This window comes from Styela clava, chromosome 7, assembly GCF_964204865.1.
Source record: "Styela clava chromosome 7, kaStyClav1.hap1.2, whole genome shotgun sequence".
Lineage (NCBI taxonomy): Eukaryota > Metazoa > Chordata > Ascidiacea > Stolidobranchia > Styelidae > Styela > Styela clava.
In genome coordinates, this window is record NC_135256.1 from 5,731,806 (window position 1) to 5,753,675 (window position 21,870).

Sequence of the window (21,870 nt, forward strand, 5' to 3'; positions counted from 1 at the left end):
AATTGTTTCGCGGTAAACAAACGGAGCAATGGGATGGCAAATAGTTGAGGGCGTCTGGCACGGCAGCTACCACGGGCTTTAATTTTCATTTTGCTCACTAAACCATTCGTTGATTCAGAAAAACGCAAATGTTATTACGCGACCATCGTCATAATGAAATGAGTGAACCCGATTCCCAAATTTCCGATATTTCCAAACGCTATGGACCTTTCCCCGACCTTTAACCCCCAGAAAAATCTTCCTATACTTTACCATTGCAAAATTTTCGGGGCTGGTTTAAGAGTGCTTTTGCAAGTTGGCGTCTGTAAAACGGGGTATATGTTTCAAATCATCATTATGATTTATTCCACACAACAATCTGTTTTTTAAAGGTACCGGTAAAGAATTTCAAGTTAGTCTATCACAGCTATTTCTACACTCATTTTGAATACTGCAATTAAATTAAAACTCCTAGGAAGACAGAGTGATCATTGAAATATCTGATTTATATTTAAGTTTCCAAAACACAACTGAAAACTAACGAATAGAGTTCAAAAACGCGAAATCGAGGCAATGTTTACAACCACGCTTGAAAATCTGTCTGAGTGATAAAAGTGTCTGATCGGATGCGAAAAGGGGGCATTGTTACGTCACTTTTTACATTTTGCTGATTGGCCAATGTCACGAAGTAAACAAGGAAGTTGATGCTCGGGGAAAGGGTCATTGTCATCAACAACGCCGGGATACGAATAAATCCGCGATAGGTGCTGAATAATATTTTATACGCTCTAAATTGCAAGAAATGAAAAAAACTTTCGTCATGTTCGGTTACTATCGAAACTGCGAATGGAAACAATTACTTACGACACAATTTGCTCTTAGACTTATTGCCGAGGTCGCACAAACCACCTAAACTAAATTGAAATATATATACGATAACAATGAAATATTTTCAATAAAAAACATCCTCGATGTGTTATATAAGCACTTCAAGTCCGCGCTTATTGAAATCCTTTTATGCTGACTGTACCTTATTGCTGCGCTGCACACGGCTGCTTTCGATTACAATATTTTTTTTTTGGCCTTTCGTTATGTAGAAAAGCTTAGGCCTACGTTAGACGAAGCAATATTTTTGCGGAAAAAAAGTTTTTGAAAGTTGGATTCTTCGTATCCAGATTTTCATAAGTAGAGTTTCCACTGTTATATATCGTCACTGTAACTTAATTGTACTGAAATTTAGCTTCATACAAATCGGAAAAACCGATATTCGCCATAACATACAGTGTGTTATATGTTTATACCGTGTATAGACGTGGAGACGCTTAAACCACAGCTTAGCAATGCCGAGTACCATGAAAAAAATAATGCGGGCATCTTCGCTTGACAAGAATTTTACGAGTGAAACAATGGGAGCAAGACAGTACGGAAGTGTTAATTGCCAGATCATAGAAAACGGAAACTCTAATTTTCATGAATTCAGTGGAGCCCAACTTTTTTTATGTAGATGGACCGGTAGAGATATTCGTTTCATACCCCAATTTCTGAAACAGAACTATAAACTACCAAATAGCATGCAGAAATGCGGAAACGAGGCTGTGATTCGCCATATGATTAAGCCGTCTTATCGGCTTTCCTCCCCTCCGAGATAAATATGTAAATCATATCCTATGATTCCAGCCAGGGACTGCGGCCCCGCGCAACACGATGTAGGACGCAGTAGATCCAAGCTCACATACATTTTTACTATGTGTTTTTAAGTTAAATCCGACATTACGTGTATAGCCCAAAGCCTTGTGTGTGGTGATAGCGAGTCAACTGACTGTATACAGTAGTATTAGCATTGAGGTTATATACACCTCAATGAGTATTAGTAATTATTTTTGGGCTCGCCCTGGGTAGCAGAACTTCCGGGTTTGGCACGACCCTGATCCTACCATGCTGTTTTGATAAAATTTATTGTTTTGTCTCTCTTTTTATTTTAAAGATATTATAATGGCTGTGCTTTTCGGAGCTTTCAGGCCTCCGCCCTCACGGAAATTTTTTAGTAGCCATACTCGTTAAGATGTCAGCGCCCAGTATCGATATACCTCCTATCATGATCATTGCTCCTATGAAGAAAAAAAATGATACCAAAATCTTTACCTAAATTTCTGTCATGGTTGTATGTGGGATAGACATGACTGTCTCTGGCGTAAATCAGCATCGGAGTGTGTGCGCATGACCTTGCTTTGAGTAATATTAAAAAAATAGCCCCGTCGACCTCCATCAACAAACGTATGTGACGTCAGAGCAATACGTAGAAATTTTGTTGTTCATACTGGGAATAACATCGACTAATTGTTGTTCGGAAGTTAATAATCCAACTGAGTTCTAGAATTGGTGTACCGGTATCAGTTCCCTTATTACGGTATCTACATAAAAAGGTGGTTTGTTAAAAGTGTGAAGCGGTACCGGTACCGGTAATAATCTTACATAAAAAACAGGAGAAGGTCAAAGCAGCAAAATATTATTAATACCAGTAACTTGTACCGGTACTCAGGTACCGGTACCGGTATTGTTATAAGACTGTAGGATGCAAGATGTGGGCTGAAAAATCGGACAGGTTTTTCGCAAGTAGATTTTCAAGCGTCTGGCAAAAGTGTTTTTAGTTGTGATATCAGCGTAGAAAATCTAACATGTCTGCAGAGTGCGGACTAAAAATTTTGGGTCCGTACCGGTAAAGGTAATTGGTGTCAGTGCTAAGTTAACTCAATTACTGACCATCATTGGCAAAGTCAAAGGTTACAATATTTCAGAGGAAAATATTTAAAAAAACAACAACTAATTTTCATGTTTGTTTACTTTTTAGCATTGTTTGTTAAGAAAAACAGTGGCTAATCACTCAGATGTTATGATTGGGATTCACATTTAAGCACAAGCACCATCATGTAACTTATAATCGTTTTTGTATTCTTCATTACTTTCAGACTTTGCTCACCAAAATTATTTACAACTTTACAAGGACAGAAGTAAGCTTCGCCTGTGAATTTAATTTTCTTGTGTTCATGTATGCTGTTTACAGTACGGCACACTATCCCGAATACCGATTTGCGTCTACATTCCGGAAGAGCCAAAATATGAATAGGCGTCTGTGAAACCGGGGGCGTCGAGTTGTCTGCGAGCTCGATGCGTGAAAACGTCAGATGTCTGGATATGACGTCAAAGAAAGTCACGCACAGATCGGCAGTTCGGCATGGCTCTCGAATTTTGCTAATTTGATTTTCGTTTCTTACCGATGTATACTGACCTATATGGTTAAATATACGATGTATTTCTGAATCATTATATTCAGTCTACTGTTGGTAGTGCCTAATTAAAATAATGTCGCGTAAATGCAAACGTCTGTGAATAAAATAATTACTTTTAAATAATATCAAGAGATTACAAAATTATGCGTTTCGATTAATACGTCTACGAGTCCAACTAATTTTATTATAAGTGTTTGTGACTACATGACATCGTTTGAATTGTCGTATAACGAAGTCAAAACGATGCACGATATCGAAGTTTTTTTTTCAATAGTTAAATTAATATCGATAGTGAAACTTTGTATGCCCGTTAATACCTGTAATTACAACAATTTAACATAGCATCTTCGGTCATTTAGAACTGAAACTTCCAGAACGCACAACGATTACGAATTACGATATCATCTAATAATTATATTCGAGATTTTTATTTAAATTTGAGCGTCAACAATCTATAGTAAAATAAAAGCCTCGATGATTAATTGGATTAAACTATTTTGCCAATTTGATTCTTGTTTTTCACAGACTACGCAAGTTGATCATTTGCGGCATACGAATGCATCAATGCGGCATTATATTAATTTGATTCTTGTTTTTCACCTATCTATTCTTGCATAAATCCCGCAAATTAACATTTGCGGTATATGATTGCCTCGACGTGGCATTGAATTAAAATATTTTCGTATTCCGTATACTTCGAAGTTAAACATTCGCGACATATGAATGTATCGATGCCGCATTATATTAGTTTGAATCTTGTTTTTCATCGATCTATACTAGTATAAATTACGCAAATTGAACATTTGCGGCATATGAATACATCGATGCGGCATGATATTACATTATTTTGCTAATTTGATTCTTGTTTCTTGCCGATCTATAATTGTGTAAATTACGCAAGTTGATCATTTGCGGCATATGAATTAAATTATTTTCGTATAGATTAACATTTGTGGCATATGAATGCCTCGATGTGGCATTGAATTAAATTATTCTCGTATACCGTAACTTTCGAAGTTAAACATTTGCGGCATATGAATGTATCGAGGGGACATTATATTATTTTGAATCTTGTTTTTTACCGATCTATACTAGTATAAATTATGCAAACTGAACATTTGCGGCATATGAATACATCGATGTGGCATTATATTAAGTTATTTTGCTAATTTGATTCTCGTTTTTCGCCGATCTATTCTTGTATAAATTACGCAAGTTGCACATTTTGCGGCATATGAATGTCTCGTTGCGGCATTAGATTAAATTATTACTTTATGAACTAATTCATCTAATGCTATATCGAGGCATTAATTTTACTGTTTATCGATTGTGTGTTATCAAAATGTAATTTTTATTATCTCTGATCCATTTATTATCGTTAACACGCCATCCTATCTACATTGAAAATGAGAGAAACACGGCACGCCAAGGTTTACGTCGAGGAACGGCCGATGCGTGCCTGCGTGCGTCGATTGAAATTCAGTGACGTCACACGCCGTCAATCGTTTTTTGCTCATTTCTCTCGAACGCACCGGTAAAATTTTTTTTACATCGGTAGAACTGATTATTTTTTCACGAGGAATTCAATGGTGATGGTTTTAGATTGCGCTTTTTGTTAGTTTACTGCGCAGCTTCAATTTATCGATATCGGGAGACAAAATCCGCCAGACGTCCATCGAAGGAGGGATATTCGATCACCGTTAAAATAGGTTTCTCTAAAACGAGAGATTGTCTCTCGATCTGTAAAGTGTGCCGTACTGGTTTAAGAATTTATTACAGTATTATTTTCAGTAAAATTGTTGTCATACGCTTTTCCACTTGTGGGGGTAAATGGGCAAAAACGCTGGTTACCGGGTCACTGCCTCTTTTATTACAATATTGTGTTCAATTCAAGTCATGCATCTGAAACAAATAACTGGGATAACTATTTCGATACCCAACAATCGACATGGATTGATAATTGAACGAGAGGCTGCCGTGTGATACTAGATTAAGCAGCTTATCAATATTGATTTGAAATTGTAATTGTATTATAAAGTTGTTCATAACTTTAAAATTTATTTTATATTTTTAATATTAACAGATCTAATGGCAACATCATCAAGTGCAAAAAAAGCTGCAATTAGGGTTTTATCGTATCATATAGGCACAAGGAAAATAAGAACTTCGATTTCGCAAATCCGAAAATTTTCTGGTTTTGAAGATAGGGAACATAATTGGGCTCAGTTTGCTGACGATCATGTTTCAACTAAAGCCGTTGTATGGCCGGATGAAACTATGGGTCCGCTGAATACGCCGGACTTCCGATTCGCTCTACCTGGAAATATCGGTGTCACGAAAGAGGACAAAGCCGTGGAACGTAATAGACCAGTAGATACCCAAGCTGAAGTTCTGCCTGAAGGAATAGCAGAACGTCACCTCACTGTTATATCCCAACTTATAGCAGAATCAGATTACCTTGACCCTGATAGTCAAACTGATACTGATATGGCCGATTGTATTTTACGAAAGTATTTTGAAAATGCAAGGGTTGAACTTGCGATGCAAGATTGCCCTCATATGATTTACAAAGATTTTGCGTCGTTTTTTCCAGATATGCCACAAAATGGAAAGTTAACCATTGTTACAATAACGCAACGAACTGACAACGATATGTCTGGATGGACGGAATCCGTTGATGAAGAACGAGAAAAACTTTTAGAAAGCTTTATGTCCACTGCAACAGAAATATGCCATACATTAAAAGCCCATAATTATTGGTGCGATTATGTGGATCCATCCTCAGGCCAGCCATTTTTTGGGCCGTATACTAACACTACATTTTATGAAACTGATGAACGTTATCGCCACCTAGGGTTCGAAATTGAAGATTTGGGCTGTTGTAAAGTCATATACCATAAAAAATGGGGCGCAAAAGTATTTGTGGGAAGTATTTTCACAATGGCTCCTAAGGAGCATGCTGTCATGCAAAATCTACTCAAACTTCTTGATTAGTTCAACTGTTTTATTATTCCTCGCCTATGATTAAATCTAGTGGTTATTTCCTAATATTTTTATGAGCTTCTTTTAATGTCTTTGCTCGAAAAAAAGCTCGGCACAAGCGGACGCTTGCTAAAAATAACTGGGTTAGGAGTTGATGAAATCTTGATTAGTTCAACTATATTATTCAATCTCGCCTATGATATACTTTTTTTTATTCAGGAGTTAAATCTAGGGTTCATTTCCTAATATTATTATGATCCTCTTTTCGTGCCTTTGCTGTGAAAAAAGCTCAGCATACTTGCTAATTACAACTGGGTTAGGAATTGCTGGAATCTTGTTTGTCAAACCAAGTTCAGCTGCCCAGTTTAGGTAAGGTTATTTAATATGTTTCTACAATGGCATTGCATTGTGTGCTCATTTCAATCTGATTGTTATGTAACACATGTTTCATAACCATTACTGAATTCAAAAATTTATTTGAACCTAGTTATGTCTTTTAATAATATGTGTGAACTCAACTTGCCTTGTTAATCTGAGTCAATATTAATCAAAATCCTATAGATTTGGATAAATTAATGCTCATTCTAGTTAGAAAAGAGCTGAAATGTTCGCAGAATTATATGTTGAACTACCGTAAGCGTCTCAAGTATAAGAATAATAAAATATTCCGTAGGAATGAACGTAGATAGATAAAGCTGTGTAAATGTCCGGTGGTTTAACTAGGCACCTATTAACAGCAAATAATATCTCACATATTCTGTTTTCGCAAAAAAAATTTGCCCCCTCACCAGTGCACGTTTTTTACATGCCGTGCCAATTTGTTTGTTTAAAAAAATATTTAGAAAGACGATTCAATGAATCTAATATTCATTTGAAAAACAATAATTTTATCATTATATATTGCAAATCGAATAAATGTTAATTATTTGTGACTGAGTCCTGTATTATCAGGCTCTTTTTGACCCTCGTGTGTATAGGATAGATATTTTCGTTACTTAAGTAAATTATTTGCTGTCTTGGTCTCAGTATAATTCAAGTGCGGGATTGATATGGATTAATGGTGCCCTCTCCTTGTGCTTTAAATACAGTCAAGTTGAATATTTTTATAAATGTTCGACTATCCATGTTAAAAATGCATTTTATGAATGCTGTATGCATGTTCATTTAAAATTATTAACTGATAATAAATTCAACTTCAACCTAACTAACATTGTGCACTGGCCAAGTCTACCTAAAAACAAGGATTTCAGGGTACCTTTCTGGTGTAGCTATATAACAGTGTTACCATTAGCAGTGTGTACCTCTTAGCTAACATAACCCTTGTTCAAGGGTGAGAGCTCCCAATAAAATTAATGATAGGCCATGGCATTTGCATTGAAAAAACTTAGAATGGAGTAGAAATTCCATTTGTAAACTAGTGTAGAATATCTAAGAGCTCGCCCTTGTTTTACTGAGTTTCGTGCTAATAACTATTTCATCAACGTTGTTGATTTGTTTAAGCTGAAAGAATAAAATAAATTTACTGTGAACTTGAGTTTATTGTTTAATATCTATATGGCATGGTGGCAATAAGATACTTTAGCTTTTCATATGTATCGAGTAACAGTTTTAGGTTCGACAAGCCACGGATATTGGTAGCTATCTTCATTGTCTAACTAAGCAAAAGAAGGTTTTAGGAGATTTGGTTTTTGAGGTATTGAATAATAATGCACATCAGCTACAATGTTTGGGTCTTTTGTACAAAGCCTCACAGAAAAGTAGTAATTATCCAGTCGGGGTTAGGAATACATAATTTCGAACCACTACTGGGTTATTACTAATTTAAAAACGTGGCGGGGATGTTTTTCTCAAATTTCACATTTTCATATCGGTGTCAGGGGCTTTGTATAAAAGATTCTAATGTTAAATGCCCTTGCGTTTATTTGTGTTTCATGTTATGCAACTTTATTGTGGATACCTATCATTTAAACACTCTCAGTTCAAATTAAGTCCGCAGCTCAAAGAAAACAAACATCGGTGAAACAACACACCTGATGTGTAAATATTAGCCTAAACGAATTGACACATGCGCATGAGGTCAGACTGAGTTTTAAATATTATCATAGGATACTTGCAACATCATAAAACTATCCCTGATAGGTAGTTAACGATATCTTTCATAGAAAATAACTAATTATTCAGTAGATAAGCAAAATAAGGTATCTAGATATTAAAAATGGTAAATATTTAAATAATATAGTACGGTACCTCCATCGAGTGGATTTTCTTGTCTTTTATCATTGCGCGGAGAAACTCTCAATGGTTTGATGTTAACTATTCTGCCTTGGAGGGGACGAACAAAAAGTAATTTATGCATTCAGAGCTCAGTTTGTCCATAAAAGTCAGATGCACGCTCGGCTAAGAAATGATTGAGGTGCTCATCGACTTCCTCCATCTGACTTAACCTAATAGCAAAAAGCAACATAGATAAATTGATACAAAGCATGTCACTTTTCAATCCTTGCCTAGTTTGTCATCCTGAACTCTTGTTTGTTACCACCTGCCTATCCGTATTATACGATCAGTTTTGAACTTCACCGGGATACAAGAACAATTACAATACAGGCAGAATTTCAAGCTAGGTTTAAAGAAAACAAGACGTAAATATATTGCATAGGCAATGTCACCTTGTGACTTAAAATAGAAGTGAAAATAAAACAACAGATACTGTTCAGGCTTACGAACATCTTCTCCTCATTGTATTCACATGGTAGGCTCACAAGCCCTAAGATTATTCGCAACACTAAGATGACACTAACCTGCCTGGAATTGCTCGTCCTGATAACACACACAAGACACAACTACATTTGTTTTGTAATAATGAAATAGACCCAAATTTTATCAAACAGTTTATAATTGCACCAATTATACTGGTCTCATACTCTGCTTCACACACAACTGCAAATTTGGAAATAAAAAATTCATAAACACAAAATCCGTGGAAAAAGCCGTGCCTTCTGAAGTAAATTGGTGTTGATGAATGATTTATTGCATCTTGGATTGTGCAGATTCTTGCAGGTGTTGATCAAAATTTCACACTTCAAAACATTATTATTTCAAACGGAATCTCAAGTTTTACAAATTCAGAATGTGAAGTCATAACTTCGAGTAACTGTAATAATCATGTATAGTCCATGGTTAATAAATATATACCGTATATGCTAGTTTTACCGCCCGATCTTGATTAAGGGTCCGTTTGAATAGCCGCCTGTGTGAACAGAACATAAAAATAAATAAGGGCCGGTGCTCGAATACCCGCCCAATGTAAAAGCTGATTTTTCAGTGATAGAGAACAATAGGAAATAAGAAGCGCTTTTGTCACAACGCTGTTGAATTTTAAGCGCTGATAGATAACACTCATGGCTTTAGGCGTCCAAAAGTCAAAATTTTCGTTATTCTCGTTTAAATCATACTTGAGAACTGGAAATGACAATATATTTTGTGTATAATTTTCATTTAATAAATGGTATGTATACAAAAAAAAAATCATTAATGTTCAGACTAAGTTTTGGACAGAGATTTCAAGTATTTCACACAGTTACAAGAAAAAATTCACACGAAAACGTCGCTAGTAAAAAGGCAATTTATCTTTTATCAAATTCTCAAATATTTCTATCGCTCAAATATTTGAGAACATAAAAGTCAGTAAATATGCTTTCAGCAGGTAAACAATGAAATATGAAAATAATAAATATACTGTCACAAATGTGACAAAGAAAAAAAAAATCGGATTTCTTCCAGGGGCAAATAGTAAAAAAAAAAATGGCATCTCACATTTGCTACTCTGCAAGTTTAGTGTAACTGTACAACTACCAGTTTTGATGAAATTCAAATAATTGAACAAGATTTTCGAGACAACAATGAACATTTATCCTGGTAGAGAGGAATGTCGATAAAACGGCTACATCGTATGAACCACACCCACTCGTTTGGTTAACGTTTTACATAACTTAGGACATGAAAAATACTGAATATACATGCGAATTCAACGATCGATAAGTTTATATATCAAGTGAATTTGATCTCACTTTATGATGTTTACGATAATCCCAGTGGGTACGATTATCGTTAGTTTAAAATTAGTTGCAAACGCAAAAACAGTCAATATCAGTAACACCACCATGTGGTTAAAATGTCCTACAAGAAAGTTTTGTGCATATCAACGATCATCATGTCCACTACTGGATGGTGGACGGCCATGTCGAGTCTCGAACGGAGGATGGCCCTGTCGAGTCTCTAATGAGGGACGCCCATGCCGAGTTTCGAATGGGGGACGACCATGTCGAATACTGAACAGGGGACGGCCATGTTGTCTATCACGTCGCCCAGACCGTTCCCTTAAGTCGTCAAGTACTTCTCCCTGTGTTATGGCAGCTCGTGGGAATCGCCTTTGACCCATACGTGGCCTTTGTTGAGGGTCATATGGTCCAGAACGTGATGAATTCCGGTACGAGCCGTATGTAAGTGAACATTGGATATCAGACTTAGGTTCTGCAGCCCCCATTTTCTGTTTCCATTCATTGTTGAAAGTATCTGCTTCCTCTAAAATAAGAGATGAAGATTCAGACAAGCTTCATGCAGTTCAAAAATGAACTCGAATGCGGCGTAAAGCATTATCAAGAGCAATCAGTGAAATGCTTGGATATGCATGAAATTAAATTCATGCTGTTTACCAATGGTTTCCAAAGTTGATCAAAGTTGTCCAAAATGCATAGAATCACCTAAAAACTATTTGGAGAGAGTACCAATGAGATATATTACCCCGTCATATTGCTTGAACTGAGTTATCAGTGAATGTAGAAACAAACTCAAAGCCATAAAAACTGGGTGTCCAAAAAATTTCGCCCGGGTTTATAATAATTCAAGTTTAAAAATGAATTTTATCCCATGATAAATGAGAAATACATTGTTATTACTTTAGAATCAGATAAAATTTTAAATTTTTTTTACCGGTACTATAAAACCAGGCGAAATTTTTTGGACAACCTGTATTTATCATTTATGTGCAGCTCTTGGCGTGTCAGTGATTACTAGTAACTCAAATCATAGCTCCTCTGAGTGATTCTCTTGCAACCTTAGTACGAGGAGATTGGCAAAATAAAATTTTCGAAAACAACAGAAACACCCCCACCTTCCTCAATATTAACATATTCTTGCTTTTCTTCTTCATCTCCAGTTCTTCTGTTTTTGGCCTTTTCTATGATATGTGCTCGATCATCTGCAAGTTAAGATAAGAACAATCTGCAATGTTATTTAGATGTCGCTGATATGTTAACTTTATAGTTTTCTTCATGGCTCCTCGTCTATTGCAGTTGAAATATTGTATAACTATCAGTGGACGAGACCAACTCCCAATTCGCTATGCCTTTGCGCTAGTGGATCTGTATGTCATGTGCATAGTGCAAGGATGCTGTAGCAGGAATAAAATAGCCATACTATACAATTTAAGAGTCCTGCTGCACAATAACACAAATATATTTCTGTAAAGATTCCTCTGACCAAAATCAGACAAGCAGTTTACAACGATGGATCGTACATTTGTGTTAGTGATCAGCAGGAAATATTGTATGTCTTTTTATTTTTTCTCTCCATTCATTTACTTTTTATGTTTATTTGTACAATATTTCATGCACCACGGAAACAAATATCTGTTCCTGAACCTTGTAATAGATGCAAGCAATAGAATTTTGTGAAAATTTTGTAAAAACCAGACAAAATACCACAGTTAAGTCTAACACTTTGATTGCTAGGACATCGTTGCCAACAATTTTAAGATACAAATATGAAGTAGCCAGGAATCTTTTTTCGCATGATTACATTTATTCTTTTTCACATTATGACCTATGTCGAATTCCTCAAGTAACTGTCGAGAATTCTACTAATACAAGCTGGATTCAATGTCTCAAACTTTTGAGTACAAAGTCTAGTAGTCAAAGATAAACCAAAACCATTATTTAAACAATAAAAACCACATAACACACTGCGTTATCAAGTGCTAATGAACTTAGCTGACCTTGACACGTATTAAGTGATTACACACACTCATGTTTAAGTCACTTATCATCTGTAACACTTGCGTAAAGAAACAGTAAAATCACTGTGTTTTTATCGAACTTCAGTTTGTTATATCGATTTGGTTTCTGCAAGACTAACTACCGTACTTACTGTATATGCTCGTTTTTCTGCTCGATCTTGATTAAGGGCCCGTTTGAGTAGCCGCCCGTGTGAACAGAACATAAAAATAAATAAGGGCCGGTGCTTGAATACCCGCCCGATGTAAAAGCTGATTTTTCAGTAGAAGAGAACATTAGGAAATAAGAAGCGCTTTTGTTACAACGCTGTTGAATTTTAAGCGCTGGTAGATAACACTCACGCCTTAGGCGTCCAATTACATAACAGACAGCATTGATTACGTAACACTGTGGTTATCAAACTGGGCGTCGCGGGCCCAAGTGCGTCGTTTCAATATTGATAGGGCGACGTAAAACTTTTCTTCTTTTGATTTGTTGTTTCTTGTTAATAATATAAACTACGGGTAATATGAGGGAATTACTCTTAAGACGTGAATAATTTGCGTTTGACGTGAATAAATTGACATAGAAAAAGGATTAATGTCGTCAAATATTTGTCTTCAAAGATACCGTAATTTTTGTGTATAATTTTACTTTAAAAAATAAAAAAATAACAAGCGCCCGCCGGTTTGAATAAGGGCCCGAATAGTGAGTTTGGGTAAAAAAATATGGGCCCGGGCTACAAAACGAGCAAATACGGTATCCTTCTTCTATGCTTTTGCGCCGGTGGATCCGTATGCATATAACACAATGATGCTGTAGCAAGCGTGAAGATAACATTCCTAAGTGATTCAACAGCTTTGATGCACACTAACACAAATATAGTTGAACTATGTATGGCTGAGGAAGTCTGACCTTGGTCAGACGAAACATTACAGAAATATATTTGTGTCGGTGTGCAGCAAATCATTCAGTTTGTTATATTGGAAGGATTACAAAGCTGAGGCCAAATTTTTTCCCAGCATGAAAAAGACAAAACAAAGTTACAAAATATATCCACAAATTTGAAAAACAGAGTAAACAATGTTAAAACTTTAACCTGTAAGCTGTAACACTAGAAAAGCTGCAAAATGACTGTGTTTTCATATAATTTCAATAATATGGGTTTGAGTTTGCTATATGGTGAAGCAAATATAGACAAGGTTAAAAAAAATTCCAGCAAGAAAATGACAAGATGAGAATACAAAGGCTACCCACAAATTGTAAAAATCAAGAGTAAATAAAATATAATATGAAAGCAGAAAATTCACAGAAACTGAGCAGAAAAGCATTCAGTGTATCTAGGATTGATAATAGGAGTTTATATATATGTTTTTATTATTGTACAGAGCATTCCTAAAGTTGCATCTGAAAAATTAACCCAGAGACAATTTTTTTAAATTGTTGAGAGACTTTATGGACTGTATAAATATTATAAAAATTTGAGAATTGTGACAAGATACTGGCAGAGAATTATTAGCAAATCTGGAAGGTGGCAACAAACAATACTAAAACTAGGAAAGCGCAGAAGAATTGGATAAGAGTAAAATGGGAAATTCAAGTTAAGCAGTGAAGAATCTACTTACGAATATGATGTCCTATTGCCATCCTCATTTCTCCTGTTCCTGTATCCTTGTGAGATTTTCTTGTTTCTTTAACCTAAAAAAAACGATCGAAAGTTTGATAAAACAAATAAATTACATTCTATTCAACTACTAAAATTGTGGAATTAGATGAGACTTAAGGTATTTTCTGTGCGATTTGTATGATAATACTATTAATAAATATCTCATGAACTTAAAACTGTGATACTGTATTCGAAGAGCTAAAGAAGTATATATAGCACACCGTACCACGACGTTTATGAAGAAAGGAAGGAAGAATATTAATAGAACCCCGTTACAGTCCCTGCATTTGGTCTAGTACAGTGGTTTTCAACCTTTTTTCATTCGTAGCCCACTTTTCGTGGCACAAAAATTCTGTGGCCTGTTAATTTCTCATGCAAGCAAGAAACTACAGGAATACCAAGAAAAAATTTCTGCAAAAACTTTTTTTTCACTTTAATAAATAAAATGAAAATGACGCCTCACTGGCAAGAAAACAGCATCATTGTCCACTAGATCGATTCAGGTCCAATGATAATAAAAGAAGTTATGAACAGACAATTTCATCCAAAATCAATGCATTTAAAAATTCAACTCTCCCTGTAACCTAGCCCCAGGGGATTATGCGCAACAAATTAGTTGTTCAACAATCAATCAATATTAAATGTCACAGCAAAATGGTAGAATTGATCTAGATTCTATTCATGACAATATCTGGCAGACTGGCAATGCAAATGTTATTTTTTAGGAATTCAAAGATCATTGAAAATGATAATTTGAATATCCAACTTCCTTGTTATCTTCAATATCAATTTAGTTCAAAGAAAATACATAAAATTGAAATATTGTTTGCCAGCACAAATATTGCAATATGCAACAACTAATTATACAAAAAATTAAACTAAAATTCGATGAAGCTATATTTTGAATACTAAGGGTTCATTAATACCCGTATTCTTAATTAAATATAAAACAAATTGTCCAAGCACTTTTAGTTAGAAAACAAACATTTCAATTTCCTTACCCCATCCTGTCCAACCCTTGTAGATGACGTTGATTCAATAACCCTCGGTCCTTCTTGTCCACTTTGCATTACGATTGTGGACGAATGATACGACTGCCCTGCTCCGGGTGTCAAACCTCCTGAGTATGACTGCATGGACTGAAAAATAAATATTAAGATGAGAATTCAATAATAAAGACTTCACCATATTCAGCCAATACCCTAACACATGGGTGTGCAACCTGTGGCCCGTGGGCCAAATGCGACCCATAAGGAAAAATTGTGTGGCCCGCTGAGCAGTGTTAATTTTGAATGGTGTGTAAGCAAGTACTTACAATCCCTTAGCGTTGCAAAGTCCATACCAGAATCCAATTTACTATCTATGCCTATAACGAGCGTTACAAGCCCAGCTTGTGAGAAACGAACAATGCAAGTCATAAGATCAATAATCAAAGTTTGTGCCTGTAACTACTAGAAAGCCCGTGTTAAATAGCCCCGGTTCCACACAGCTATTCGTAATTGGCCCTTCTGTTTAAAAGGTTGCACACCCCTGCCGCACTGGTACAGATGTACGAATAATGGGTGAGCAAATTCAAATACAGTTTGAAAATAAAAATAAACAAGCTACTACCGCATGATATTTCTCCTCCACTCTGTAGCTTTCTTTTATATATTTCTCCATTGCAGTCACCCTTTCTATACTAACCAACCGAGCTAAGATTGAGTTTAAATATTAACTAGATTGTAACCTTAAACGAATCTTTCAAAAGCGATTTTCTGAAAACTAACATTCCTGTATTAAAGCCCACCAGCTGAAATCTTTCCAAATAAATACAATCTTCACACAACACTATGTTTTATTCATATATAAGCTGTTCTTGTTATTCATTGTTCTCGAAAATTCTATTCTGAATGTCATGATTCATATTTACATTTCCTACTTCCTGTATATATAGGTTGATGTGTGATTTGAAGACAAATGATTCCTGTGATTCCTGGCTCAGTGGTTGACGCATTGCTCTAATGGTTAGAAATGCACTTGCCGATGTTAAACTGATTACCTGCTGTGTTTACAGCTGTGGAAAAATAAATATGTGCAAAAGAGTTGTTGGAATCCTCACCACAGTTGGTAGTTCATGTAACTAACCACTGGTGTCATCCACCATTAGGTGCATGCATGTGAAAACAAAATAACAGACCAACTAACCCGGACATGGTGACTGTGCGTGGTACGTCATATAATGAGGCCATCTGGCTTTCCAGAAGTATGTGTACCAATATGGAGGTAAATAATTTTGTTCGCCTACTTTACATCAAGTTGTGTAAAGGAACTGAAGCCTATGGGTAGGGGGTATATTCACTTGGCTAACACAGACAGTCCCCGAACTTGTAATAGAACTAAAATAAGAAAATCGGATGAAAATATGTCCTAACCCTAACCTGGTGCTTATACTACTACAAAAGATGATATTGTATCAATCAAAGTCATTTCCTAGGTTCATATCCAAGTGCAATATCCACAATTTTACGTTCCCACAAACCTACAAATTTTGCTACATGGGATGATTGATCATGTGATTCCTGTTTTTGATTTGTGGGCTGTCGCTTGAATAATATTGCCACTTGATTCTAGTGTGTATTTCAATGTAATAAAGGTATAATTGTATTCTAATTATCTTCTAATACTGAGTGAGAACAATTCTCTCAGGCTTAATCTGGAATGGATTCTTCAAGTACAACAAACAGCTGGAGACAGATGCCCTATAGTTGTTGACAAATCTTCAAATTGAACAAGTGAGCAATGTTAGAATAGATGGAGACTAAAGTGAAGCTGAGAACCGAATTTTGGGAAATGATCAAGCGGCAACAGGAAGTGTGAAATGAAAATGACTTGGTTAATTTGAGCCTCCTGGTGAGAAATTTGGTACCTTTTCTCAGTATAATTATTTGAATTGAAATCTCATTCAAGGATTTAGAGCATAATATATTTGTGTGTATAAACAAAATTAGCATCAGCGAAAAAATCAATAGGCTTATCACATGAGTTTGCCATACTAAAATAGAATGCTTCGTTTTCTTCTGTATCAATATTTATCTGTAACTCATTGTTATTACTTATCGATTTTAATCGGTAAGTATGTTGATAGGTATTTGTCTGTCTGTTTGTTTGTCTATTTGTCTTTCTGTCTGTCTGTTAGATGCACGCGATATCTCACGAAAGAGAGATTGAATCTGCTCCAGATTCTGCATGTGCATTCATCATATGTCGTACCAGAAGCCTATTGATTTTGGATGAATTATGCCGTATAATTTGGTGAGTTATTAATTAATTAGTGATGGGACACAAGGTTTCACTATGGAGTAAGAGCACTGTTTTGGGGGATCCCCTAACTTTCGATCGATAAGTCTTCAGTCTCTGACCGATATTCTCGTTTTGGATGTTACTTAATAACTAGTTAACGAGATGAAAATTTAGCTTGTAAGCAATCTAAATCTGGGGCAATTGAAGGGGGCCTCAGCCCACAATGCTAGGTGCAGAGTTGATTTCACGATATTAGGTCATTTTACAGGATGCTTTGTTGTGCATGAAATGTTTGAACATAATAACATAAATCTACTGCTAAGAATAATACCACTTGAATGATAAACAGGGGAACACAATGAATAAAACTCAATATCATAATTTTTTGACTCTAGAAATAGAACAGTTACATGTGAAAAATTACCGTAGGGTTATTAAAATCTTTCTTGAAAAACATCAATCTTCTAAAAATTGTGTAAAATAGAACTACGGTAATCGAATAATTGTATATTTTAGCTTCTTGCTTTACGCTGGATGCAGTAAATTAAAAAAATTATCTGAAGTAAATTGTCAGGTCTTCAACTCACCATATTACGTTGTGCATTTTGCATCATGTTCTGCATTCCATTCATTCTTCCCATCATGTCTTCAAAAGGTGAAACCTAAAAACGAAAAAAATGAAGAATGTTAGGCCCGACTCAAAATAGTGTAACGCAAAAACTAAAAAACATTTAATAGGAGAGAATAAGATTTATATATTTATCCAGAGCGAAAGGAAAGGCGATAATCATATGGCCAACCACGGCCTCTCGTCCGGTTACCAGTCCATGTCGGGTATAGGATTACTGACACTTAGAAACAGTGCTAGGTAGTATCCCAAAACTCAAGGCATCAGATGAGGAGAGTATCACTAAATTAAGTTGTTAGAAGGTCAAGGCTGTCAAGTGAAGAGTTTGGCATATTTTCGTTGAAGTCATATTTTCAGAATCAACTTTTTAAACTCAAAGTCAGCAGTGTCAGCAATCGTGAATTTGCCAGATTACACAGCCCTGGGCGGTACATCAAAACAGTATTATGGTTGAGATTCTATGAAGAAAGGGATGTTGTATTAATGCAAAAAACAAAATAAATCAATATAAGAAGATCATTTGATCATTTTTATTCAAAAGGATATGTCGAGCAAGCCCCTGAAGTAGAATGCATTCTCAAATACTGGGTTAGAAATTCTTTTATGCACATGGACTTGCATGGGGCATGATGGAGAAGGCCGTAAGCAATCAGCGGTTAAATGAAGTAGGCTACTGGCTACGCTACAATGGGGAGGAGTCAAGCAATCATCTTATACATTATTATCCCCACAGAGTTTGAACCTGTGGACCTACAGAGGGTAATAAGGGATTTGATGACAAGTTTTTCTTAATGCTAAGCACACGCCAATCGCAGAGCCAAAGTGTAAGTTGTTGATCAGAGACCAAATTCATTGCTGAACTCATAAGGCAGTTGTTACCAAACTTTTTGTTTTTGCAGCGCAAAATTATCGAGAGAAAAAACTCACACCACACTTACACGAAAAAAAAAGCTGCTTTTAAATAAAACAAATTTTGTGATCGGTAATGTGTACTTTTAAAATTTGTAAACATGTAGGCCTGCGAACAAAGGCAAAAAGTCAACTCTTTTTTCTCATCTCAGCCTGGTATTCCTTTGAAATGCTGAATAAATCACTCATGTTTGCCAAACTCGGTTCATCAGTTTAATACCCTGCAGCTCGCGAAATTGCAGCAAGTAGTGTATACCTGTTACGTAACAAAAGAGGCAGACACTACGTAACAGGAAGAAAATGACATAAAAAGGTAAATTTAATTTACTAATTCATATAAACAGCATTTAAAATAGGAAACAATATAACATTTATGAGAAATACAATATGTAAAATATTCATCTATATTTTAGGTATGTTTGATGCAATTTTCTTGGTGCTCCTGAAGTATGTGAACTAAGATGGCGGACACCGGAACGTAGCATGCATACCAGGTTAGGGTTGGGCCATAATTTCTGGTACAAATACTATTAGAGTCACTTGGCTAGTCCCGAACTTGTGATATAACCAAAATAAGGAAAATTGGAATAAAATTATAATCTAATCCTAACCTGGTACACATAGTACGTTCAGGTGTCTGCCATCTTGGTTCACATACTTCGAGAGTACCATTTTGCTAATTTTCGCGGCGCACTTAGTAACTTTTCCTTTTTGGGAACCGCTGTAATAAGGTATAGATAGATTTCTCACAGGCATAGAAAGTTGATGTCTTCTCATCCCGTCTTCTAATTGCAACATTCCTCCCGGTCTTTGTAACATAAGTGGACTGCTGAATAATGGTGAATGAAACTGACTCATCATTCTGTTCATGTGTTCAAACGGATCCCTGGAAATGATAAATTGAGGTATTGTTATATAAAACCGCGGAGAGAGTGAGAGAATTTATTCGTTTGTTAAACTAGAGAAAGAGAGAATTTATTATTTTGTCTACCAGGAAACACATAATATATAAATAATAATATTAAAATAAGTGAATTATAAGTTTGTGGTATATCACTGAGTGGTAACAATGCGACCGTTGATGGTCATCTGAGTCAGTTACCATGCAACACAAAAAAATTTTTTTAATGAGGGAGAATTTATTATATGGTCAACCAGAAAAAAAAATTTTAATTTTCAGTAAATGACTGAGTAATAATGATATGATCATAAGCTCATCAATCAGAGGGATTATTTATGAAAGAGCAATAGGATTGACATGGCAACAAAACAATAGTGGAATTTCCTTTTCATGAAAAAAATATGAAACCTATTTGTATGCACCGATATACCTTGGCAGCCTGAACTACTGAACCGGTGCACTGACCACCAGGTTTGAATATGCTCGGCAGTGTGGCGCACCACGCTAAGCTTTAACAGGCTTTAAGAATACACTTGCCACCGCATTTGTGATTGATTACCCTGCAGGAGTTCGCACCCTGTTAGGTTAGATTATGTCTGTATGTCTGAGAGAGCTTCATGTAACTGCTTGACAGTATCACCTTCCTTCATCAATCTGTCAGTAAACGATTAAGGCGATGCATCTGAAACAAACACATGGCCAACCAACCCCAAATCCAACATCTGAACATGGATTGGTAACTGAAGGTCGTAGCTTTCCATATGATCAATCTGTTTAATGGGCTTTTCTATCACCAGCCTTGGCATGAATATGGGAATCATAAGTACCGTAAGTATCATAAGTATTCTAAGTGCTGAATATTGCAGTATTGAAAAGCATAACAATGAATCTCTCTTACATTGCCTGGACTTAACATGAAAATACTAAAAAAGGCTAGGTTCTGTATTTCATCATTTACGAAAATTCATGAATTGAAAAAAATTTCAAAATATACAAATTGAACTTACATATTGAACGGATCATGTCCAAACATTGAAGGAAACATGTTGAATTGTCAAGCTGTTGTTGATTGTCTGCTTCCGATACCGGTACCGGTACCGTATTAGTTTACTGTACGTTTGTATGTTTATTTGCTTCAACTATGTTACACCCAGAGATCTGCAACTTGCTTCAAAACACACGTTTCACAAGGTCTTACAGGGGTACAAGTACAACTCAAAACAACACAACTATAGAGAGCGATGTACAGATAAAAACAAAAACATTCAGTTCATTTCTCCTGCATCTGGATATGACGTCATATGAGACAAAACTCTTAATTTGTGGCAGTGTATTGATTGATAGCGCGAAATGAGATTGCTATACGATTTTTAATTTGGCATTCTGAGAACTCAACACGTTAAATATGTATGCCAGTATGTAAAAATATAACGGTATCGTACCTATCTGACTAAAGAGCTTCTTATTAATATCTTACTAAAAAAACGATTGGTGGTTGCGTAAGTTGCATATAAGGGGAGGAAGTTGTGGTTAGGACACGGGGGAATTGTTCACAAACCATGCAAAAACTCTCCATTTTGGTCAAACCACACTAACCCATCGCATGTTGGCCATTGCGTTAGCTTCAGAGCAAAAACATTACCCAAGGACAAATGTTTTGTACACACACAGGACACCGCATAGAATATCATAGCAAATTAAATTGATTTAGTTGCGACATATCTAATGTTCAAACCAAGCATCATCGTGGATTCCTTTGGTGGATTCGCTGGTTCAATGACCTGCGAGGCTTATGGTTGGCATCGTTGAACCATTTACGGTTGAACCAGATATGTATTAAATTAATGTAGGTTTTCTCACATTAATGCACATTGATGTTTTTATCTTTTACTGATCAACTCCCTAGTGGCTTCGATCATGTTTTCGTATATAATATTGTTCGAAATAGCAGAAGTCACGATAAATTTTTTGTTCCGTATGTGAGAAAATTAATAGCACAAGAATCTATCACATGTTTTGGTCCTAAATTGTGGAATCCACTGCATAACAGTATTAAAAGCTCAAAAACGACGTCTGAATTTAGATCAAAACTTAAAAGACATTTATTGGAAATTTTATTAGCTTTCGTGCCGTAAGGACATTCTACTCTCCAGGCAGTATTTTTCAGATACAATTAGGGCTCTTTG

General features: G+C 35.8%; 2 protein-coding genes across 2 annotated transcripts; one reads left to right on the top strand and one right to left on the bottom strand.

Annotated features, from left to right (window-relative positions):
• The first annotated feature begins 2,706 nt into the window (after positions 1 to 2,706).
• On the top strand, positions 2,707 to 7,782 carry LOC120328170 (cobalamin trafficking protein CblD-like). Its single transcript, XM_039394589.2, has 2 exons — positions 2,707 to 2,987; positions 5,350 to 7,782. The coding sequence occupies exon 2, from the start codon at positions 5,355 to 5,357 to the stop codon at positions 6,258 to 6,260; it is 906 nt and encodes a 301-aa protein (XP_039250523.2). The 5' UTR covers positions 2,707 to 2,987; positions 5,350 to 5,354; the 3' UTR covers positions 6,261 to 7,782.
• A 1,307-nt stretch (positions 7,783 to 9,089) lies between these two features.
• Positions 9,090 to 20,940, bottom strand: LOC120328048 (myeloid leukemia factor 1-like). Its single transcript, XM_039394435.2, has 7 exons — positions 20,692 to 20,940; positions 19,534 to 19,669; positions 17,834 to 17,908; positions 14,966 to 15,103; positions 13,924 to 13,996; positions 11,419 to 11,505; positions 9,090 to 10,829 (listed from the first exon to the last, which is right to left on the bottom strand). Exons 1-7 carry the CDS (start codon positions 20,727 to 20,729, stop codon positions 10,447 to 10,449), a joined length of 930 nt encoding a protein of 309 aa, XP_039250369.2. The 5' UTR covers positions 20,730 to 20,940; the 3' UTR covers positions 9,090 to 10,446.
• Positions 20,941 to 21,870: the final 930 nt, after the last annotated feature.